The 12,621-nt window shown below is 41.5% G+C and overlaps 2 protein-coding genes across 5 annotated transcripts in view; one reads left to right on the top strand and one right to left on the bottom strand.

The window, feature by feature from the left end:
- Positions 1–11,911, bottom strand: part of SALL3 (spalt like transcription factor 3) — a 32,676-nt gene extending 20,765 nt beyond the window's left edge. For all 4 annotated transcript variants that reach the window (XR_009277018.1, XM_058833525.1, XM_058833526.1 and 1 more), the window contains exon 1: positions 11,755–11,911. Coding sequence is in view for 3 of the 4 variants with exons in the window: in XM_058833525.1 (XP_058689508.1) it covers positions 11,755–11,833 (79 nt within the window). In the remaining variant the exon portion in view is untranslated. The remainder of the gene's footprint in view (positions 1–11,754) is intronic.
- PANO1 (proapoptotic nucleolar protein 1) lies at positions 10,723–11,894 on the top strand. The gene is made up of 2 exons (XM_058833528.1): positions 10,723–11,455; positions 11,647–11,894. The coding sequence occupies exons 1-2, from the start codon at positions 11,011–11,013 to the stop codon at positions 11,649–11,651; spliced, it is 450 nt and encodes a 149-aa protein (XP_058689511.1). The 5' UTR covers positions 10,723–11,010; the 3' UTR covers positions 11,652–11,894.
- Positions 11,912–12,621: the final 710 nt, after the last annotated feature.

The following is a 12,621-nucleotide window of genomic DNA, read 5'->3' on the forward strand; positions in this document are numbered from 1 at the left end:
GCCTCCCAAAGTGAGTTAAGTGAAAAAGCAGACTTCCAAACCACATTTTCAGCTTGCGCTTCAGCTCTCGCAAAGTGAAAGCATGCAGAGTACAGCCCAGCGAAGCATCCAACACCCAACACGCTTGCCTCTCTCCAGAGTCTTTCCGAACTAAGACAACTCAAACAAATCCTTATTTACATTACAGATTTACATTTTAAAAGTCGGGGAGACGGATTCTCTGGTCCTTGCTCAGAATCTATGGAGTGCCCTGGTTGGTAGTACCGACCACGCACAGAGAGATGTCGTTTTTCCAAAGGCTTTCACTGGGAACACTTTCCAGTGCTATTTCCAAACATTGGCAGGCCAGGTAACAGTTGTGTGTTGTTGTTGTTGTTATGATTATGATTATTACTATTATTACAACTACTGCTTCCAATATTGCTACTAAGTGATTGCAAAGGAGGATTGATTCTTAAAGAAGCTGCTAACTGTGCAGCTCCCCTTCCAGCCTTTATCTATATATCGGTATTCTTTTGTTTAAGGAGAGCTTTTTCTAAACAAACCTAGCACAAAAGGTTTCAGTAATTAGTAATGGATTCAGGCAATATAGCCATTCAAATATGGCTGTCCTCTGATCTAGAATGAGCTGATCAAACACCAGCAAGCTAATTATTTCAGACACTGTATAGTAATCACTAAGCTCAAATGTGAACATTTACAACCAAAACAGGTATTATTTTATGCGTTGGTAGACAGTCTCATGATCTCCATGTATCAAAGCTAGTGTGTATAACATGTAAGCTTTCCAAAGCAACCTTAACTGCTGCTGCCCGCTGCCAGGAGGTATTAATGTGGACCTGCTCAGCATTTCAAAATAATAAGCAGACTGGTGTACTTGTTCTCAAACTCAAAGAAACGGCAGTCTGCATTTGAAATATGATTTGTGAAAAACTACATGAGAAATGCAGTAGTATAGCTAAATTCTTGGATTATCAGTGCTCAGCTCTGCTCTCAGTGAAGTAAATGGCTAGTTTTGTGCTGTCACAGGGGGACCAGGCTCCTGCCTGTACTAAGTGGGGACCTATAGCTCTGTTTTGCATTTCTCCTTCCCTCAACTCCCGTACCTTAAAAATAGTGAGAATACTTTTCAAATGACCGATCCAAGTTCATTCACCTCATCATCTATCTGCCTTGAAATAGTCAAGGACTCTTTTAGAAAAATATTTCAAATAATGCCAAGGAGTTGCTAGGGGTTTTCTTCCCCCCAGTTCAACCTTAAACTAAACACACTATTAATCTCACTGCAGTACTTTCCACTTAGGATAAATTATTCTGGCTTTTTAAAAAAAGCATCAAACAAATCTCTCTCAAAGCTTCACTTCCTTGGACAGGCAGGCAAGCAGGTGACACAAATGGCATGAAAGTAAATGCTGATTTGCCACGGGTGACGGTACTTTCCTGCACAGCACGCTGAGGCTACTAAGACGCTTCACAGAATGACAGCCTGTGGTCTCAATCCAACAAGTCCTACTCAAATGAGTAGCTTTTACCTACATCTGAAACAGTGCTGAATTAAATAAGATTCAAAGAATATAAACTAGCCATGCAAACAAGCACTTCCAAGGGTAGAAAAGGAAAAACTAAAAAAAACCAACTGATACATACTTTGCAACATACTGGACAAATGGACATCAGCTCTGTATTTCACAAATGTAATTTCTAACATCCCTTTAAGTAGTACTTACTGATGTGAAAGCACTAAGGCACTGTATTTGTTGTTGCTTTTGAAGTGTGAGTCCTCACTGAATTCAACAGGGAGTAAAACTTAAAAGCATTCTACGTGAAAGGTTATTTTTGATTCTTTGTTAAAACTCTGTCACTTTATGAATGACAGAAATCTATACCAAAATTTAATCATTAATTCAGAATATTAAAAATTTTAAATGCTAAAATATTAAGCTACAAATTAATTTTGGTTTTTTAATCACAAAATTGAATATTATATTCAATTATACATATAATTGAATATATATTGCAGGGAAACACATATTTTTTCCATATTTATTTATGCTTTATAGCTTGTCTTCATTTTCTGATGTATTACAAAGGGATTGAATCTGTTAGGTAGCGAAGAACTTCACCTTTTTTCTTTAGATTTTCCTGAAGAGAAGCAATAATTTTTGTTATTACAGTGAGGATGTGATACAGTAAAAATTTTCAAGACCTTGGCGGAATTAAACGAGCACTTGCTTAATCTTACGGACATGGGTTGAATTTTGCAGTTCTTAGTTACACAAAAGGTGTTGAATGGGAGTTTTGTCAAGCAGTCAGGATCTCAGCCACTAATAACCTCTCAGTTATTTTCTTTTTCTCATTAGCAGTCTAACAGCTAACGGACTAATCTGAAGCTGCTACGGGATGCAAGATGAATTACAGCACATCAAGCTTCCCATATGAAAGCAGGTGAAAAATCTCAGGCAGCATCTCTCAGATGGTACCCGGGGTGAGCTCCTGAGCAGGCACCAGCCCACGGAGCCACGGTGGCTCCAGCAGGGCTGGCACTTTGCACCACCGAGGTCTGGCCCTAAAATTAGCCCACAGAAATTCAAACGAAGGCTTTTTTGAGAAAGGCACTTTGGGGTGGTGACACCTGAAGCCGTTCAGGTGCTCTGGTGACTCAGTGAGGGGGGTACAAGGGGTTGATGCCGGGAGGCTTTGCTCTGTGCAAAGTACAGTGTTTGGTACCCACCAAACACTTTTCAGGCAGGAGCAAGGAGGATGGTGTTGGTCTGCTTCCTCAGTGCCCAAGGGGAAGGGACACGGCTCAAAGGGTCTTGTGGGTCCTTTTGTCACCATTGGGAAATGTGCAGTCGAGAAAAAAATTGTCACTTCTGATTACACACACAGAGGATTTGTAAACCTGGCTTTACTAGTTCTAAATTTTTATTGCCGGCATAGATCTTTCTCCTCTGTGTGAGAGAAGAGCTTCTTGCCTGATGTGAAGGGTAAATGTAATGAATGGGTGCTTAAAAAAGGTTTCTATCTACTTTTGTGAAACAGACTGAAATTAAGCATAACATGCTAGTCAGGTTAATTCTTAAAATGTATGCTGCTTATTAAATGCCCCCTTTCTTAGGACTTACTGCTTCCAGTCTGGAAAAAGCTCCAACCAAATATTGTGTTTAATTTTTGCTCCAGAATCTTTTCGTTTTGTCCCATCTCAAATTAGTTCTAGTTCCACATAAGTAAATCACCTGAAAAGAGTCTTTTTGATTATATTAATTAAGGACAGCTACAATAAAATCATCTCTGATTATTCAGTATTTTGTTTTCCTGTTACTCTGTGTCATGGAATCCTCAAGTTATGTGTAATTCATTGGACACTTGGGTAAAAACAAGTAAGAGAATCAATGTTTCCTTAGTCTTAAACATATTTTAAGTTGTTGATACCTTCCTGAAGCATTCAAACAAAACTGCCTTGTAAAGGAATCCCACAAATGTGGGAGTAAAATATTTTCTGAAGCTTCTTTTTAGACTGTACACAACAATACAAATGAAAGTATGAAAGAATGTTGTATGAATTACTATTATTTCTACATTCAGACCTCTATAATTGAGAGTTAATAGTATTTCCTAAATGTAGTAATTTCTTTCAGGGCGATAAAAAAAACACTGTGAAGCAGTGTAGAAACTGTGAAGATGTTTCAGAAAAAAAATGCATATATTAGCACTAGCTAAAGCTAAAATGTCTGCTAACTATGAAGACAGATGTATAAAATGCTCTCACATGCAAATCCAATAATCATTTCAAAGTGCTGCTCACAGCATTTTGTATATTTAAACAAGCATTATTATAAACAGAACTCTGAGCCCAGTGCACTGGTACAGGACAATTATTTACTACTCCTATCATCAGAATGCTTATTTTTCCCTGAGCACAGATTAAATAAAGTAACAACATATATGAAAAGAACACCATAAATTTGTTTAAAAATTATATTAATTTGGAAACAGTAACCTTGTAGTAACATATTGATCCTGGAGAAGAACAGTACTACTTTTTCCTTAGCTCTATCATCTCTTACAATTGACGGAGCTGTTAAAGAAAGTTTTCTTAAATTGTTAGAACACGTTTATTTTCTTGCAAATTAATTCTTTTTAACTCTTTATGATAGCTTTGAATCCCATAAAGAAAGATGAATTATCACATACTGAGCCCAAGCTGTGAAACAGGAGGAGACAAATAGAGACCCCTACTGTGTTTAACAATGTAGAAGAAATTCCAGACTCAAAAGAAAAATTTTCTGTCCTTTTTCTCAGCCCACAAAAGCTGTTAGAATGGATTCGAACAGTGGAGGGCACTCTTGCTATGCAAAACCCGGCGCTGACCTGGCACACACGGTTTGATCTATTCAGTAGCCTGGATCTCAGAATTTGTTAAGTAACAGCCACCTGTGGCACAGGCACTAACTGTACTCTGCTTAAAACATTTGCAGCTTCTAATCTGTGCAGCGAAGCACTTCACTATATCAAACACTGGCGCCTTTCTCTGTGGACGCAGATGTGGAACAGATGCAAGTTTCACAAATTGTTTGTAATATCTGTGCAAGATATCATATTAAATAAGACCTGTGCTATGTTTTTCAAAGTCATATAAGCACTTACTCGGTTGGCTTTTATGGCACAGGTTGGGCAGAATTCGTCTACAAATAATGTGGGTCCCTGTAAGAATTAAGTTTATTTGGAATACATTTGGAATGCATCGAGTTTTATTTGGAATCCTAAAAAAAAAAAATAAAATCGAGGTAAATACTTCTAACACAGCTGATATGAAAAAAAAAAATAAAAACTGAAAAACCAAACCAAAACAAATAAACAGAGGCAGAACCATAGAGATTCTGAATTGCTTTCCTTAGAAACTGCAAAATTAACCACATCTTAAACTACACAACTCTTAACACCCGGCATAAATTAATGAAGCCAATCACTTTCTGAGCAAGCACAGAAAGGAGGACAAATTTGGTTTTAGAGGCTGACAAGACAAGGAGCCGATGTGAGGACCAAATCCTGCATCTCCTAAGAATCTCAAAACTGAACTTACGAATTCTTGGCTCCTCTGAATAAAAAGGACTCACAACCAGGAGTGCTTGAAAGAGCAAACCTGGAGCAGTTCAATGCCAGCTGTGATGCTCAGTCGTTTTGGTCTTTCGCCATTTGTTTGGTCCTTCACTGCAGAATTACCCAGGATAGCAAAGCCATAACGATCTAGACAAGTCCTTTAGCTTTCACCATTTATAGCTTTGGGGACATTAGTGCATCAACAAATTCATAAATAAAAGCTATCGAATGGCACCAGGAGAAGGGGTCTCCTGAAAAGCTGAATGACGAGTTGGTTTTGATTATCTGGAACAAAAATACGGCAGCACCTGCAGGGTTAATTAAGCAGCTCAAGATGCTGGGCTTCACAAAAGGAAACCTTTTTCCTACTCTAAGGACTGTAAACACTTGTGTTGAACTAGATGGGCATTTGATAAGCTGTACAGCATGTAGCAAACTCCGAGGGATCTCTAGTTAACACTCAAATTCAGTGTTAACACTTAACGGAACAGTGGTAAGCCGTGCTGCCAAGGTCAACTGCACAGATGTACTAATTGTATTATGAGCTTGACATCTAGTGGCCACCCCTGGCAGGGCAAAGCAGGCAAAGGTTAAATCAGCAAGCCTTGTCAAAGCACTTCTAACTACCCACCCTGAGGGAGAGGAGACCTGGGGAAGCTTTCTGGGACTCCGCGATCCCACCTTCTGGCCGGCATTCCCCGGCGGAGCTCCCGCGGAGCGGCCCCTCCGCGCAGCGCCCACCTGCGCCCGGCCCGGCGGCGGCTGCGGGGGCTCAGCAGCCAGCCCGAGCGCTCCGCCGTGCCTCCCTGCCTGCCTCCAAAGGCTGGAAATGCTCTCCGTGTTTCTTTTGCGACGGTGATAGCTCTCAGATTTTTTAATTTTTTTTTATATTATTTTTTTTCTTTTTTTGGAGGTGCTTGGGGGAGGAACACCCCATACACGCCAGCGTTAGGAAGTGGCAATAAGAATTTCAGAAGAGGTTTTTGTAAAGATTTAGCTTAGGCTGTAATAACAAATATAGTTCAAGTAGGCTCACTTTTTGCACACTAAATATAGCAAGGAAATAGTAAAGCCCTCTCTCCTTAATCCTTTATCTTTTCACTTTTTATCTCAAAAGAAACAGATTTTTTAAAATGTGTCGCGTTATGGTTTTCTATCGCCCTTACAAATATCTGTCTTTCTGGCTTTCATGGTTTTGAAGGGTATTTCCTTGATAAGAAGAAATGTTCAAGACTAACAGCACTATAACTGAGCCAGCTCCTAAAAGTGGACCTAATTTTGGCCTAAATTCCCTTTTTTTTAATTAATGGAGAACCTTCACTACATTTAGTGGGAAATTTTAAGAGCGCAAAGGAAACAGGATTGACATTGATATATAAAATTCAATATGAGTGGTAGAACTAGATTTACTAGTGCTTCTTCTGGAAAAAAAATGTAGACAACTACTCTCATTTTACAAATACAATACAATAAAATAAATTATTTTTATATGCTTTATTGCAGAAACTCTGTCAGTACTTAACTATTTTAATGTCATGCCTGACCTGGTTTATTATCAACAAAAGTGATTGACTCATGCCCTGGCTGCTGGATAGTCAACAGATATGCTTGTCTATGTTTGGCAGACAACAAATCAAATGAAGGAGAGATATCGGGAAAATCTTCCCAGGACTCAGACTATTTTTCAGATGACACTAATACACTTTGTTAATTAGGGTTTTTTTTTTACTCTTTTTCTAATGCCACATGTGTTTTGAATTGTAGCTTTTCCTCTGTCTTAGGCAAGGAAAAGTAATTTTCAACAGCTAAATGTATGCATGTTAATAGCTTAATTGCATAGAATTTGAACAAACACCTTTCAAAATTTCCTCCCTCTCACTCTGAAAAAAGTGCCTTAATGTCTGCCCCAGAAGATGGTGAGACTTCAAGACCAGCATCACCAGATAAAATCTGACCCAGTTTTGTCTACTTCCATTGTTATACATACATCAGTAAATTGGCCAATTGCTGTAGTTTCCTTATTATTCCAAATATTTTTCTATGGCTAACACAATTCAGCCCCGAGTATTTTTAAAATTACACTATCACAAATGTTACCTACTTTGAACATGAAGTCTCTGCTGTATTTGCAAAAGTATTTATATAAAGTTTCAATTACCATTTCTAATCAAAGGGACAATTTATAGCGATACTAATTTGCCCTTTATTTTTCAAAACAAAAAGCCTTCTCTTACACTTGCCTCAGAATAAATATTTGCAAAAATCAAGAATAAATATTTGCAAAAATCACCTAAGTTTTATGTTTACTGACAGCTGCTCGTGACTTCTCAAGTTTGAAATGCAGCAGTGTCTAAGCAATAGAGAATAACCTCAATTTCATACTGAGGAATGACCCCCCAAAATGTGTTTTATCCCTCCCTATATGCAGATGGAGTGACCACACTCACATGAGGCTGGCTGCTACATACTGAACTGTGTCTTTGCTGTAGCTGAGCCTGTGTGTCTGTGTACATACTCCAGAAGAATACTAAGTGCAGTCACCAAACTGCCCAAAACTGCACAGCCCAATCCCACTTTACCAAGATGGAACAGATCAATTAGTTTAGATTATGTTGTATGTATTGAAGAGTGGGAGAAAAAAAAGAGGTCCAATATTTTCAGAAATGACTGCAAAAGGCACATTAGAAAACTCTCTTTACACAGCTCACTACAAGGTATCCCTCCCACCTCAGGCTAAATATATCTTTGCCAGAAACTTCACATGAAGAAGTCCAAAGCACCATTTGTCATCACTCGTACCAGAACCTCACTTGCACACTCTAAGAATCACTTTTTAGCACTTAAAAAAGAAACAAAACCCAACCAAAAAAAAAAAATCAACAAAAAAAAGAAACCCAAAAACAAACAAAACACTTTCTATTACCTCTGCTTTAAAAATACAAATGCTATGTCCATGGTTTAATTTTAAAATTAGTTGGAGTTGAAGCATGTTTATTGTATCTACAATTCTGATTCATTTGTAATCTGGTGAATTAGGCAAGTGTATTAGAAATGTAATTCCAGCTATTACAATGCGTTACATTTACTGAGAAACTGAGATTATTGTATTCTACAGGCAGTCATCTGAGTCCTGCTGCTGCTGTTTTTAAATGATTTCCAGCAGATCTTCTCATTTAGCAACCTCAAATTGTGGGGTTTTTAATACGTATTTTTGTTCACTCTTCTACACCACAATTACTCAAGAAATATATCATCACCAGCTGTTTGTTAACATTTCTTTTCAAAATTATTGAAAAATATATTTTTTAGCATTTCACTTTTGACTAATAATTTCTAACGATTTTGAGTGTATATCTGTAGCTGATGACATACTAATTATCTTCATATTTCCAACAGTTTCTCACCACCATGACAATGTCCTGTTTGAATGAAGTTGTGATATGCTGTAGCCCAAGATGGCAATAAAATTATTTGTTTAGATTCTAAAACTTTTGTGATAACGTTAGCATGAAAGTTCTGCTGTGACCAGTCAGCTTAAAACCCGGCCTAATGTTTGTGTTCTGTCCTGCACCCTAAACTTCCAGGTTTCTCTCTGTTGCTGTGAATGTCCCTTCACTGTGAGGATTATATTTATGGGACATTAATTTTTAAATGCTCCATTTTATAAAATCTATTTTGAGGTGATATTAAACATGATTTCATTAAATAAATAATAAGCTTCATTTGCTTGGTCTTGCATTAACTCCTTTGGAGATAAGGAGCAAAATGACTGAAAAGGCTACACATATGAAATAATACTGCTTAAACAGTTTGCTTTCATAAAATGACAAATATTCTTGCGCTGTGCGAACTATTTTTGGCCTGTTGCAAAATACACTCAGGAACTGTAGCAATATCTTGATCACAGCTGTGGACAGAAATGAAGAACACTGACTTGACAAGAAGTGTTTTAATTCACGAGACTTGGAGCTCTCATTATATCTGGCCTATAAAATTGCTTTCAAGTATGGCAATCGTTAGGCTTCCTAATATAACGTGTAAATGATTTACATTACACTAATGTGCACTAGATAGCCCTCTGCTCCTGTAGCCTGTCTCCACCTTGCTCACATTTCTCAAATGGAAGTGCAAACCCAACTTTAGCTTGTTAATTGTTAACAATCAAGGGTTTCACTCTATTAATTAAAATATGTTTTAATAAAAGGAAACATAGCACATTTTGATAACAGCCTTCTAAGTCTGAAAAGTATTTTTACATTGTTGCATTTTAGGGCTGCTGTGAAAGCCGATTTTGTGCTATTCAGGGACCACAATAATAACGCTTTAAAATTCCTCACTGGGATGCAATGTAGTCCTTTTGATGGAAAGACTGTCTTTCTCATTCGGCAGAAATAAATCCATTCATTTGATCATGTAGTCATTGAGGGCAATACAAAACAAACCAAGTGTGAGAAATTCTATGTGATGAAGTAAACAAAACAAAACCCCCCCAAAAAGGGGAAAAAAAAAAACATTTCCATGACAAAAAGATTCTTTGTCCTTAATCTACCCACCATATGCAAGCGTTTCTTTTTAGCATATCTCTTGTTCTAATCTCGGGTGACATGGCTACATAGATAAGATTCACAAAACAAAACAAAAAGCTAGTTTAACAATTTTTTTCAATTTATTAACTCACCAGGAGTGTCATAATGAAGTAGTGGGGTTTTATTTTCCTGTACTGAAATGGATTCAGAGCATGTAAAAGTTTATAATGCTAATGATAAATTCTTAGACCTAGAGTCCAACCCAAAAGAGATGGGCGCAACAAATCTTGCTTTCATAATAAAATACTAATTCTTATCTACTTGTCTATATTAATTTATTTTACACGACCACTGTTTCCTAAGGAAAAGAAAAAAAAATTTGAAAATGCACTGCTTTGCTCCTCCACTGTGACAGAAGGAAGCATTTCTCTGTGTGCCTGTTATTGTCAACACCCAAGTGGGTTTTCCTGGAGCAGTGGCAGGAGCCCCCTTAGCAGCTCTGGACAGTGTGGGACTTGCTCCCTGCCTCCCCAAACACCCTGGGAAGGAGCAGGAGGCTTAACAATTTGCCAGTCTGACAGATGTTTTAACCTGATGAAGTGGATTCATGCTGCCTTAAGCTTCAGGGCTGTAAAGTTCAGATACAATAGTCAAAATCCTCCTCAGGCTTCAACTTTGCTGCCTTTCTCTCCTCACAGATGCAACTTAAAAGTAATTATAGTTTTAAAGCAGGAGAAGGACTTTTTTGTCTTACTTTTCGAAAGGAATGAGAGAGAGAGAGAGGAGATAATATAGTGGAGCAAGGGGCCTACACAGAAAGCCAAAAACATTGGGGATCCCGCTTGGTTATGTGAGAAACTAAGAAAGCGGTGGTCTCTATGTAAAGAGGAAAAGAAAAACTTTCAAGTGGAAGCTCTCAACTTAGTCCAGGAGAAGAGAGCATGGACTTTGCACGCTGGAGTGCCAGGGACTACTAAGGAAATTAAAACTAATAAAAAAAAAAAAAAAAAAAAAAAGGAAAAAGTAAGATGGAAGAAGAAAACCCTGCAGCCCTATTCCTACAGCAAAGTGGAAATAAAGCAGGATTACAGTCCAAATCTCTTCAGCTTTGGACACTTGTTCACTAGCTGCCCGGCAGCCCAGATGCATAAAAGCAAGTGTGCGTGTGCCTGCGTGTGGGGAGGAAGCGAGGAATGGCGGATGGGCGAGAAAATAACCCTTCCCCACTGCCTACAGCCGGCGCGACAGGGGCTGGTGGCGTTGGTGGCACTCCGTGTCACCTACCACCGATGATAATTACAGTCGCAGCAGAGCCAGGAGGCGAAGGGGGGAAGGCAGCGCAGGGGGGAAGGCTAAAAGCTTCTGCTCAATCCTCTCGAAAATAATGAAACCAACTCCGCTGGCCCCGCGCACCCGAGCGGCTCTGCCCGCTCCTACCACGGTCACCCCCCGGTCCCCCGGGGCGAACGGAGGGAGCGGCCGGGGCAGCCCCCGCAGCCTGGGCGGGCGATCCGGGGCCGCGGGGGCATCCCCGGGCAGCGGCAGCCCTGGGGCTGTCCTGGGGCCCGGCAGCCCACGGCCCGCGGGACCTCCCTCGGCCTCGGGCAGGGCACCCCGGCCCCGGCCGCCCCAACTTTCCTGGAGCCGGCGGGGAGAGGGGAACATGGCTTCTGTCCGCTCCGAGCCTCCGCCGGGAGGGAGCAGGAGGGGGGAAAAGGGGGTACCCAATAACACAGGGAGAAGGAGCGCAGCGGAGAGGAGGAGGAGGAGGAGGAGGAGGAGGCAGGCGCTGCTCCGGGGCGCCCGTTCCTGCAGCTGCTCGAGCCCGGGTGAGTGGGGAGGGAGGGCCGAGCCCCGCCGCCGAGCCCAGCCGCGATCAAAGCGCTGGGGAGGCCGGGAGGTTGCTGCTGGGAGGGCTGGTTCGGCAGGGGGTGGGCTGCAGAAACTTGGCTAAACTGCGAACTTCTCAGTTCCGCTGCCTCTTCCCCCGGCTGCTCTAATTCCCATTCTCCCGCTGCAGAGTAATTGCGCTCCCATGTTCACCATCACCATAAATTCACCTATCTCCATCCGAAACACACTCACAAAAAGAGAGAGAGAAGGAGAAAGAGGCGCCGGGAGCCCTTACCGTGCTCAGAAACTACCTCTGCTTGCAGCTCTTCGTCCGATTTGAGATGCTGGGGTTTCGCTTGCTTTCGACGAGACATGCTGCTAACTGAGCCGTCTTGACTCTGTTTTTTGCAGAGGCATCAGCGACGTGGAGGTGGCAAGGAGGGGGGAAGGAATTGGGAACGAAGGAAGGGGGGTTGGGGGCTAGAAATAACTGTTCACAAATAAAAGTCGAGTTGCAAAACAAACCAAACAAATAACAGAAAAGGCAACCAAACACCCCAGGGGGGGAAAAAAAAAAAAAAGAAAAAAAAAAAAAAAAAAAGGCAAGGCTAAGCAGCCAGCCAAACTGGGAGTGAGCGAGTGAGTGCGCGGGTGAGCGGGTGAGCGAGCGGGGGATGAGCCGGGCGGGGTGTGCGCGGGGCGGCGGGGTGTGCGCGGGGCGGCGGGCTGGGGCGGCTGCGCGCAGCGCGCATGGGGCTCAGTAATTATGATTGTGAATAATGCATGGCGATTAATGGTGCTGGGGGCGAGCACGGATTGGCGCGGCTCCAGCGGACTCAGGCTGCATATGTAAATGAAGGACGGGGCTCCGCAATTAGCCGCTTCGCTCCGCCAAATGATGCGTCTCCCCGGCACCGGCAGCGCCGCCTGCGAGAGGCACCGACCGCCTCGGTGGCGGCGGCAGCGGCGGCAGCGGCGGCAGCAGCGAAGCACACACGCACCACGCAGGAGGGAATCTGTTTTGCACACACTTTACACAACATATGTGCAAGGTTCACTTGTTGGGAAAGGTCACGATCATCGCTTTTCTGTCTGTCGTGCTTTCTTCCCCCCGTCTCTCAGTTTCTTTTGCTCTGCTTTCTGGGTTTTGTTTGTTTTTGTT

Source organism: Poecile atricapillus, chromosome 2 (assembly GCF_030490865.1).
Source record: "Poecile atricapillus isolate bPoeAtr1 chromosome 2, bPoeAtr1.hap1, whole genome shotgun sequence".
NCBI classification, from domain to species: Eukaryota; Metazoa; Chordata; class Aves; order Passeriformes; family Paridae; genus Poecile; species Poecile atricapillus.